The sequence below is a fragment of the Pecten maximus genome, chromosome 4 (assembly GCF_902652985.1).
Source record: "Pecten maximus chromosome 4, xPecMax1.1, whole genome shotgun sequence".
NCBI classification, from domain to species: Eukaryota; Metazoa; Mollusca; class Bivalvia; order Pectinida; family Pectinidae; genus Pecten; species Pecten maximus.
The window spans coordinates 50,240,418-50,252,839 of record NC_047018.1 but is presented as its reverse complement, the minus strand read 5'-3'; the positions used below and the strand labels follow the sequence as shown (position 1 = coordinate 50,252,839).

Here is a 12,422-nt window from a genome sequence, read left to right as displayed (position 1 = left end):
ACTTTGAATATTTGGGCAAACTTGATTCTAGTGTGTTGTGTGCCAATTTGGCTGTCCTGGAGCCTGTGTGTTTATGCGGACAAACTGGTTTGTCAGTTTTTAAATGTAATATTTCAAACATATATCTTGAAGGACCTACAGAAGTCTTTGTCAAGGCCTAGGCTTGTCTGAAAACAATATAAAATCACCAGGTCCATCTTTATTTCATGTAACGAACAACACCAGCAGAAACAAAAATAGTCTTGTGCTTGCTGATGTGTTTTGGAGATGAAGAACACCAAAGCAAAATGGCAGGCAAAACTATAGAAACACTGACATCTCAACACAAATGTTTCAAATATTTTGCCCAATTTAAAACGAGCTAGAATTTACACTGTATCACAAATATACTGGTAAACACTGTTCACGTCATTTTACATACAGTCAAACTTCGTTCTCTAAAATTCTGACAACTCAAACACTGTGCTTAACTTGAATTTAAAATTAAGTTCCGACAGGAAATATTCTATATTAAATAGATTCAGTTACATCAAATACTCCGGATGCATCCAAAGTTTTTTTATTCACAACCCAGTGATTTTAAGATAACAAGAATTGACTGTATTTTTACGCTATCTACCTATTGGTGAGCTTCTTTGCTAGCCTATCGATCTGACAGGAACTTTCAACCCAAAGAGTTAGACACACGCCGTAAATGTGTATAGCGCATAAATATAAATATTCATACAAATCAATTTGTTATGCAGATTTCTATCAGACACCAATACACCAGAATCAAGTTTGGCCAGTATGTAACATTTTCTTAACAGGAGGCAATCAGACACTTGATTTCTCAAAAGTTTGGGAATCGGTCACATGATAACTGCAGTCAGAATTCAGGCAATTATTTCTTAATTCTGATACTGTTCATTTTTTCAGAGCTTATTTAATTATCAGTAATGAAAATTACACTTTAAATTTCAAATTCATGATTTACTTCTTTAGAAGTGAAGTTAAAAATACTTTGATTAAATATCTGTATTTACATGTACTTGGATTGAATTTCTTTTTTTTCTCTCCATAATTTCTCTTCTTTTGAGTTTTAAGTTTGTTAGAAACTAGGAAATAATATGTATCAGGGAAAATTATTTGAATTTGTGTAAAAATTCATGATTAGTGTGAAAAAAAAAATGATCTGAAAAACATGTAGAAAATCTAACCTTTCTTATATCCTGTACACCATAGAACAGAATAGAAACAAAATGATCTACAAGATATTAATATTGAAGTATATAAAATCATTATAAAAATATATGTAAATTAAAGTGAAAGAAATTCAAAGAATAATAAATATAGATGTAAATATCCTCAATTGTTTCAAAAAGATATATCAATGACATTTTCCAAAGATTATTTAGTCACTATTTTGTGATATTAATCCATGAGCAACTTTTATCAGCATATAGCAAGAGTAATTTAATATAGACCTGTAGTTATTTGAAATATTATATAACCAGGGTCCCTGTATAAATAAATAGTCCCCGGCTCAGATCCTCCTTACTCTGCTAGATTAACCCAAAATGTAGCGAAGGGCTCTTCCAATAAATTATCTACCCAACGGTAGGACTCGGGGGTTTGTTGAACTTGTACCACTCAGAGAAGTGAACATCATAATAGTATATACCACGCATAGACTGCATTTACTCCAGCATGTCACGTACGCGTACAGTATGGTTTTTTTTCTAGAGTCCTCTGATAAGAGTAAATATTTTGCTGGAATAGCCATTATCTAGAAAATTGACATTTATGTTACCTTCTTATACCAAAATCTAAAGAACATGATTGATAAATGAATTAATCAAATGCAAGAATTAATATTTGCACAACAGAGGATTTTTGAGTTCTAAGGTATATTATTTGTATGGGTTAATGATATTAGCAGTTGAACATTGGTAACAAATATCATTGTAAACATAAAGAATTTTTTCAGGCACATACTTCCACACAACATGAGAAAGGATAGTTTTAGAGTGAGAATGTCGCCAAACACTTTGGCAGCACCATAGTGGCATATTCCAATATACCATCAAATTTGCCAAACACAGGTTGGCAAAATGAGAATACTGGTCCTTCCACCCCTCAAATATCTCTTAGGCAGTATCCAAAACAACAACGGTATGGTCCATTTCCCTAATTTCGGGGGTGAAAGGTAAGAACACAATAGCATGTTTTGTTTAACAAAGAATCATCTGATGGATGTCATTGAAAGTTTGCTCTTTGCATCCTTTGTTGATGAGGCCTGCACTTTCTTCTTCTGTTCGTCCACTTGGAAACATTTCCAGAGTCGGAGTGTTTCGTCTGCTCCGGCTGACACGACTGTGGAGCCATCAGGAGACATGGCCATATGTAACACTCTAGCCGTGTGACCTAGGTAAGAAAACAATGATTTTATAAATTTATACTGAGAAGTTAAAAGATTGTATATATATGTTACTTAAATATATTTTACTGTCATCAAACCATTTAATCAAGATTTTTTTTTTTTTTTTTACAGATTAATCTTTATTTTTTCAGAACAGAATTTAATTTGACCATTGAGAGTATGTTTTTGACCCCAAGGATTAAATTTGACTTCAGTTTTTGTTATAAGGACAATGTCCAATTGAAATATATCTGGACTTTGCATTTTTGTGATTTGACTTTTGAAAATACTAAATATCAAGGTCTACTGAAAGCCAAGCAGAGTGTATAAAGAAATTTTAACAAGCCCTTGTATAAAACCAAATTCAGACAACTACATACCGGTTAATTCTGCCACCTTTGACATGACTGGATACTTCCAAATGGTGAGTTGGTTGAGAGCAAATCCATGACTTGAAATCAATTCTTTGTAATCTTTCGACCACTGCAGAGCACACACCTGGGTAAGGATGAATAAGATATTTATGAATTCATAAAAAATGCTAGAGTAATTTATATCAAAAGCTTCTTGCTGGAGATTGTTTTGACTTTTGAGTGGTTTTATAGGAATTTTTCTATTTGTTATTACAGCCTAATCATTGAAAACACTCGACATAGTGATACTCGGTAATATCTTTTGAGAATCTTACATTTCAAAAATCTCAGAAATGTTAATTCTATTTCAATATCACATACCCAGGTACCTTAGATATGTTTAATGGACACACAAGTGAAAATATTATAATTTTTTATATGATTTTGATATATGAAAAATAGGATATTTTAGAGTATTCCTCTAAATTCTTTTGTGACCTCACAATTGATACTATACTATATCATGGTTACACAGTGGAAAGTCCCAAGTTTTTCAAACAATACCAAAATGATTGATTCATTTTCCAGAATCCCCACTCACAGAAATTTTATATTAAATTTTACTGGAAAAGCTGTTACACAAATCAACTGTTCATGTAGACTTGCTAAAAAAAAAAAAAGAAAATCCAAAATAATTTCATATAATTTCAATGAAATGGAAATAATTATTTGTTTTCCATGTGAATCACATACTCATACACTACCCAGTTTAAAAAAATTGAGAGTAATATCAATAGAATTAAATGACATAGTAAGAACAGTAGCTTCTTAGAAAATTACCTGAGATTTGGTGTCTATACTCTGTAGACAAGCTCCCGTGTTACAATTCCAGAACCGGATGTGTCGGTCAGCAGTGCCACCGCCACTGGCCAATAAGCCAGACTGCCAAGGACACCAGGCTAATGCCTAAAGAGAAAATGGGGGACGCTCTTTACAACTTTCACCACATACAAACATTATAATTGTATATTACATAATATACAGAGATCAGTTTGGATGACATTGATCATAGATAGGTCAGTTGAGTCTAAATTTAAGAAAAAAATCAACGTTTTTACAGCTTGCCATGTCATAATCAATAGAAAAAGAACAAGTATATTTTTATATTTGATGACTTATTTAGAATTTTGATCACAAGAATTTGTAGACAGGAATTTTTATGATACCTACCAGTGATACATAAATGTATTGTACATATGAAAATAGTTTACATACAAATTTTGAAACCAGTTTTTTATTTGATAAAATGAAGAAATGTAGGAAAATTATTATGGAAAGCACAAAAACATTAGATTATAAGTAATCAGAAACAAATCTAATTTTTGTTTGGCCTTTAATATCCAAAACAAATAGGAATATAAACAAATTACTTCCTTGATAATTACTTAAAATTTAACAAAATATAAATTAGTGGGAAGTACACTCATCACTCTATAAAATAGTACAAAATCAAAAATTTATATGAAAGCTGAAGGTTTCTAATATATATATTTTTTAAGTCGTTTTAATACCTCGACTGAGGATCCCTAACATTTGTGTCTGAATCACTTAAATATCTCGACTGAGGATCCCTAACATTTGTGTCCGAGTCCCTTTAATACCTCGACTGAGGATCCTTAACATTTGTGTCTGAGTCACTTAAATATTTTGACTGAGGATCCCTAACATTTCTGTACGAGTCACTTTAATACCTCGACTGAGGATCCCTAACATTTCTGTACGAGTCGCTTTAATACCTCGACTGAGGCTCCCTAACATTTCTGTACGAGTCGCTTTAATACCTCGACTGAGGATCCCTAACATTTCTGTACGAGTCGCTTTAATACCTCGACTGCGGATCCCTAACATTTCTGTACGAGTCGCTTTAATACCTCGACTGCGGATCCCTAACATTTCTGTACGAGTCGCTTTAATACCTCGACTGCGGATCCCTAACATTTCTGTACGAGTCGCTTTAATACCTCGACTGAGGATCCCTAACATTTCTGTACGAGTCGCTTTAATACCTTAACTGTGAATCCCTAACATTTTCTAATATCTTGACTGCGGATCCCTAACATTTTCGTCGGAGTCGCTGTATTACCTTAACTGTGAATCCCTAACATTGTGTCCCGAATCGCTGTATTACCTTAACTGTGAATCCCTAACATTGTGTCCCGAGTCGCTGTAATACCTTAACTGTGAATCCCTAACATTGTGTCCCGAATCGCTGTATTACCTTAACTGTGAATCCCTAACATTGTGTCCCGAATCGCTGTATTACCTTAACTGTGAATCCCTAACATTGTGTCCCGAGTCGCTGTATTACCTTAACTGTGAATCCCTAACATTGTGTCCCGAGTCGCTGTAATACCTTAACTGTGAATCCCTAACATTGTGTCCCGAGTCGCTGTAATACCTTAACTGTGAATCCCTAACATTGTGTCCCGAGTCGCTGTAATACCTTAACTGTGAATCCCTAACATTGTGTCCCGAGTCGCTGTAATACCTTAACTGTGAATCCCTAACATTGTGTCCCGAGTCGCTGTAATACCTTAACTGCAGCTTGATGCTGTGAGAATGTGTAGAGGGGCTGATTCTCTGTGATAAAACCTCCTGCCTGTGCTCCCCAGATGTTGAGGAGATTGTCGTTACCGCCACTGGCCAGAAACTTCCCGTCCGGGGCCCACTTCAGGCCACACACTTCCTGGTTGTGGCCTTGTAATGTACCGATATGATGGTTTGGGACCCGCACATCGTGGTGGTGTATGGCACCACTTCTGGACCCACTGCAAAGAAAAATACATGTAGATTTATTTCAGTATTAAAAGCAATGTTTGAGTTCCAGTAATTAATATTCTTTAAGATTTTACATCTACAATACAATTTCTGAATTCTAATATCAAACATTATTCCTAGAGCAGGGATTAATCTAGAATTTAGGGGAAACTACCCTTTTTGGGTCATAGGGGAAAATATGTTCTGAATAGGGGAAATTTAAACATCACAAAGTTTCAGTTTTTTGCTTTAAAACAGATTTTCCAAGTAAAAACAGCAAATGGTTGATTTGGAAAGCAAATCTAGAATACTTGGGAATATTATTCCAATAAAAATGAGAGAAAATACAATATTTCAGTGAATTTGACAGAAGTCTGAGGGGGAAAATGGAACAAAATCCTGAGGGAAAACTACCCATAAACAGTAGTAAAAAATCCCTAGATTGATCCCTACCAACTGGACATTGGACTACCAACTGAACATTATTGTTACTACATAATCATTGCAATATTCTAACAGGTTTTTAAACCAATTACTTCACCTGTATATTAAAGGTGGTCATCGCCGAAGCAAATCATAATTTTCTGATTTAACTGCAGAAACTTTACAAAGTACAAATTGAAGACTGCCTATATCCGTAACTAAATATAAAGTAACACTGGGTTCCAGAAAATGTGTAATTTTACATAAATATAGAGATCCCTGACTTATTTAAATCTTCGAAAGGACAAGATAACATGCAAATGAGGCTTCCATAAAAGGTTCTCAAATCCAGTGGGAAGCTGATGTGCTGATGTAGACAAAAATAAATGACTGACTAAGACTGTCAAATCAAGTCAGTAAAGAAGTAATAGACATTTGGAGACAATGTGTATCTATGTGGGACATCTGATATTATTACATTGGCAATGAGTACTATACCTTTAAAAGCTGTGCCATTTCCCAAATAAGATTGAATACTTTAATTTCTAATTAAAATCTTAGCCCATACGGTCTTAAATCACCAGAATAAAGTTGGGAAAATATAAAAGATTTTTTTTCTCTCTTCATTACCATCGACAAAATGTCAGAGAAGATTGAAACCAAATCTTATTACATGTATCCATTATTTTGAATAACCTGTTTAACTAGGCATGTTTTGGGGGTTTTCACTGTATAATTAGGTTTGGTAGGTCTATAATCTGCGTATCTAGGAATGTTTTAGGAATTCCCCCATTGAATCTGATTAGGTCAGGTCTAAAATCTGTGTACATGTATCTACTATCTTGGTACGTTTTTGGGGTTCCCCATTCAATCTAATCCGGTTAGGTCTATAATCGGTTTATCTAGATTGTTTTTTTGGAATTCTCAGTTGAATCTAATCGGGTAAGGTCTATAATCGGTGAATTAGATACCTTTTTGGGGTTCTCCATTAAATCTGGGACGAATTAGGACATACCTGCTGAGGATGTAGGAGTTCCAGGACAGGGATCCAACTCTTGCAGAATGTCCCGTCATGTTCCTCAATCTCTTGGTAGCCACCACGTCCCACAACTGTGTAACACGAGTTACAAATATATACTTCACATTCCACACAACTCCACACAACATTTCAAAGTTTCAAAATAATTAAAAGTCACTTAAGGAAATTTCTGAGAAGCTTACACATGGTGCACACACATCAGGACTGTAAAATTTCTCTCTAGTCCCGTGCATGGACTTGCAAATTTATAAAAGTTTTTTTTTAATTTTGTCTTGAAGGTTTTAGTAATTCTAAACGTGACACTTCTTACATTGTCATACCTTCAAAATTTCTGCTGACTGCTTTTAAAATATAGTAGTTTATGGCTGAATTAGAACCATTTGAAAAACAATTCTTCATTGATTATTTGACCTGTAAACTGATTGCTGCATGCTGTTTTCAAATCAGTTAAATTGTGTTAGCTGTACAGGATGGGTAAAAAAGTGTGTTTCCATTTCCCAAGTTCTTCCTGTCAAGTTTTCTGTACATGTGTTATCTCCCTTCCCATTGATATAAACTTACCAAGTTAACCAGTGTTGTAGAGGACTTTCAAGAGACCCTTGAGATCATGTTTTTGACTCCCAAATATCATATTTAACTCTTGATATTGGAGGGACATATATGACATATGTTTTGACCCTTCAAAATTTTTGAGAAATAGTGATCTGACTTCTGAAATTGCTAAAAGTCAAGGGTCAACTAGATGCCCTAGACAGTAGTTGTAGGAAAAACCCAGTTTCTCTTTAAATATTTTTCTTGTCTAATTTATAAATGCAGACCATTATTTTTTGGTTATTTTTTTTTTCAACTTTCCCTCTACATGCATGTTAGCTTTATCAAAGGATGAATGAAGCATCATTTGGTATCCTATTTCAGAAAAAAAAAAAAAAAATTTTTTTTTTTTTTTACAATATCTCTCTGATTTTACCTGGACTTCTCCGTTACTCGTGCCTACAGCCAGGTAATTCCCTTCCTTGATCCAGGCCACTGCCCCAATATACTCATCGGCTGTCTCCATCTGACAGAGTTGGTTGATATCACCAGACGCAGCGTTCCACAGGTACACACTTCCACCCAGACAGACAGCAAGATGATTGTTGACCGACCAGTCCAACAGGTTTAGGTCTGAAGCATGTACAATGATTAGTTGGATGATTCGTAAACAGTTTTTACTACAATTGTGTCAGCATGTCAACTCTATATTTTTCTAGTAGACAAATGTTCTTCATCCCCAAATTTGTGTATGTTTGTTTTTTCCCCAGTGAAATCATCAAAATCCCCCAAATTCTTAAATATTGTATTTTTAAGGGGATGACTTGAAATCCAGTACACTCTGAGCCCCATTTTGTTTCTAATTCTACAATTTTGCTGCACATAAAATCTAAAATTTTTGCCATATGACAATTTCATATCAATTTGTTTCATTATAATTTTTAAATATTCAATCTAGTAAACATCCAGAGAGTGTGAAATCCTTCAAAAGGGATGTTTTTACAAGAACACAAAATTTCCGACTGTATATTGTCTGGTACAAAAACAATATGATACTACAGACAGCACCATTTCTGATGTGTATACACGATACACTGAACAATTTAACAATTTAACAATCATCATTTGTACAAAATTACAAATTTAAATAGCCACGAAATGACAGGTTGAATTGAGTGTTTCAAGTTAACTACTGAGCCCCAGTGCTCCTAGAGTGTAGTTTTGATTTGTATTTCAATTTTTTTCATTAAACTAAAAAATAATATATCATTATGACATTGGAAATACATTGTAAATAAGACACTACTCCATTTTATTAGCAAGCTGACCTGTCAGTGGAAAAATAAATGGGATTATGTATTATCTATGTTTGTTTGTACGTTTATGTTTACGGCCCATTGACAACTAGGGTCATTTAGGGCCAAAAAATATACTATTGTTTTTTATTTCTAACATTAAAATCAGATAAAATTTGTCATTTTTAAAAGCATTCGTATTGTATATTTAGATCATTATGATAAAAAAGTTGGTTAAAAATGGTAATATATATATATGTATGAATAGATTATGTGTACTTTGTGATATAAATAGAACGTCAAAGAGAGTAACATAAAAGACATCAAAGTCTATAGAATAGATCGATTTCTTTCAAGTAGCTAATTATTGTTTTCGAATCCACGGAACTAAAAAGGGTTTTCATATCCGGGACTCGAAAGTATTTATCACGAATGTGCTTGAAATCGGAACATTCTATTAAAAAATGCTCCACTGTGAATTGAGCATCACATGCACAACACACTGGTGTATTATCTTACTTGTATCCAGTGTTCCTTACATGTAAAGCATAATTCCATGGAGGCCGTACCATGTTGTCATTGTTGACAGGATTTTCCCCCCCAGCATTTTAAGCTATTCTCTGCAATTATTATTGAATTACATATTTCGTAATTTGGAGAATTTCCCGTTTTATAGGATTTTTTTCTTGATGGTGAATTTGTATTTATTCAAAGGGGGAAAACACCATCAGTGGGGAATTCTACCTACAAACCTCTGAATTGTACTGATGGTATATGTCCCTAACATATATGAATCTTGACAAAATACAAAATGACTAAAATCTTACAATAATCATCCAGGATGTCAGGTGCATCAAGGATGCGCTCAGGGACTTGAGGTATATTGCGTGTTGTCTTCTTGGCTGTGCTGGCCGGGGTTTTACTGTACACGACGCGCAGATGGTTCTGGAACCCTGTAAAAATCACAAGTTCATTGTAGGAGCGACAATACCAGAAAACAATAGAAAATAAATATTGATAACAGAAATATTTTTCTAGCCATAATCCTCACCTGCTGGTGCCTAAATTATACACTAAATTAAAATTTGGAGCAAGGAATAATATAACTTTCAATCATTTAATATCAAATTTGTACTTTCAAATAAAATATGCTTGTTTTTGACTCTTAATAATACATGTGTTTCCATTAACATGCCAGATAAAAAAGGGTAGGTACTAGGTAGGGAGGCAAATCTTCTATTTTTTAAATTTTGCTAAGGTTATATAGACAAGAAATCATTAATTTAATAGTCCTTCCTTGAAAATGGTCCAAAAAAAACCTTCAGGGAAAGCATAAAAATGCAGGGTAGGGTAAGTGGAAACAGACCTGCGGCCTCGGGAAACAGTTCATCGGGTTGGTCCCAACAACTGGGGGAAGAGTTTTAACTGTTGACTGGCATGAAACAATGTTAACTGTATAATATATGTCTGTCAGTGTGTTGTAAACTAAAATTTGTGACAGAAAACCTATGTACCAGCGGGTGCTGTAGGAGCCTTGGTTTGGTAGGATAAAACTTTTCCTGCTTCCACGTCTGTGCCGTTGAGGTTTTCACTCATAACTTTTTGGTATTCCTTCTGGGAAGGACTTAATAGTTCTGCATCATCAGTGTTAACATTACTGTTCATAATCTTAAAGTGACCCAAGTCATACTGCGAGGAACTCCGACTTGGAATAAAGCGGTCTCCACCACTGGGTGTCTTTGGAGCTTTTCCTGGAGTTTTCGTTTTGCCTAAAGTAATAAAAAAATATCGCTTTAATATTGAAATGTGAACAAAACTGTACAAGAATATAATTGATACACATGCCCTATAATTTTTATTTTGAAAATATCCAACCATATTGGCTGATGAAAATGTTATGTTCCATCATGTAAACTATGTAGGTAAAATCTAAACAAAGCACAACATTCAAAATTCTTTCTACATAAAGTTCTACTTTAGCTTGATCTAATGGGTGAAAGTGTCAGAGTTATATAATAGCTTCGTTTTTTTTAATGAAAATTTAACATTTGAGTGGATATCATTTTCCGAAATAACAATTTCAATATGAAAACTTTCATCACCCATATCTATCATTTATCATGATTACGTATGGAGTGTCTAAAAGAATTTGACATTTAAAAAAAACTGTAAGAATTGTTGGCCATAGGATGTCCTACTCAACACTAATTTGAAGATCGATCTATAATGCAGATCTATACAATCATTTGAACACACTGTAAGTTACCTCCAGATTTCGGTGTCTTGCCTCCAGACCCTGCTGACGGCGTTTTGGGATTAGGGTTATTGACAGATCTATTTAAATTCTTCATAGGAGTTTTACTTGTGGCTGTTGTCGTACTGGTACTGGCATTTAGAGAACTGTTCACAGAAATGTTACCATCTGGGTGAGTGTCCATCCGCTTCTGCCAACGCATCGTTGGCCCTTTAGATATTGGTGCATCCATTCTCAATACACTGTTAAGCTCGTTTTCAAAGTTAAAGTGTGACATAGTCAATAACCACTAATCTATAATAATTCCTGTGCTGGCTTTTCATGAAATCAAAAAAGTTTTTGTTTTTGGTTGTTGTTTTTGTTTAATGCTGGAAGGTCTAACTCTTTATATTGAAATGTTAATGGTCCATTCTTGTCATATTTGTTGATGTTTCATCTGAAATAATCAAAACATTATACTTTAGATTTTCTACACAAGTGAATATAATAGAAAAAATATATATATAATACAAAACTTTTTATTGTGTGTTTAATACATAATTGTTGTAATAATTACAAATTGGCCTTTTCTGCTCATAATGACACATGTATTGTAAAATATAAATAGATTTTATGATCATTTAGGCTTACTGTATATATATATCTAAATTAAAATTAATAATATTGTGGATATAACAAAACCTACTACATTTTTACAGTCTATATTTTTACAGTACATTTTCCAGTATCAGTCGTCGGGTAACAAAACGGGCGTAAAATACATTTAATTATTATCGCTTACCCCGGTCTCACGTCAATCAAGTATCGTACCTGTACAGTATGTGCTGTGACACAAATCACGACAAATTAAAACATGTAGGACCGCCATAAAGTTCCTAAACATGACTGTTCTTTCCAATATACACCAGTTTTGTCGGAGTTGAAATATCGTACTCGTAACATTATGAGTTAAAATGCTCACAAATCGCCATTAACGTTATTACAGTAAACATTGAAAAAGAATGTTGTCAATTTGACAAGGACACCACCAGACTTTTTTATGCGATCTCAAAAAATTGTACTTAAAATGGAGGCAAAATCCTTTTAATACTTACGGTTCTTGCTTATTCACGTCTTTCAAGTCACATCAATAGGATTAAAACATTGGTTCCACTAAATGTTGTTCGTATGGTTTTCAAGTCTGAGCAGGTTGTTGCTGTTTTCGTATTTGATATTGCCGCTGTAAATATTGACCAATCATTTTCTTGATTGGGTGAACAATACGGCGTTTGATTGGCCGAAATATTTGAAGTTGCTTTCTCGCGTATAT

General features: G+C 34.0%; 1 protein-coding gene across 1 annotated transcript; it reads right to left on the bottom strand.

The window, feature by feature from the left end:
* Positions 1–1,713: 1,713 nt before the first annotated feature.
* Positions 1,714–12,325, bottom strand: LOC117326364 (cell division cycle protein 20 homolog). The gene is made up of 10 exons (XM_033883086.1): positions 12,208–12,325; positions 11,126–11,549; positions 10,374–10,628; positions 9,687–9,812; positions 8,001–8,197; positions 7,010–7,104; positions 5,348–5,582; positions 3,595–3,720; positions 2,782–2,899; positions 1,714–2,406 (listed from the first exon to the last, which is right to left on the bottom strand). Exons 2-10 carry the CDS (start codon positions 11,388–11,390, stop codon positions 2,225–2,227), a joined length of 1,599 nt encoding a protein of 532 aa, XP_033738977.1. The 5' UTR covers positions 11,391–11,549; positions 12,208–12,325; the 3' UTR covers positions 1,714–2,224.
* Positions 12,326–12,422: the final 97 nt, after the last annotated feature.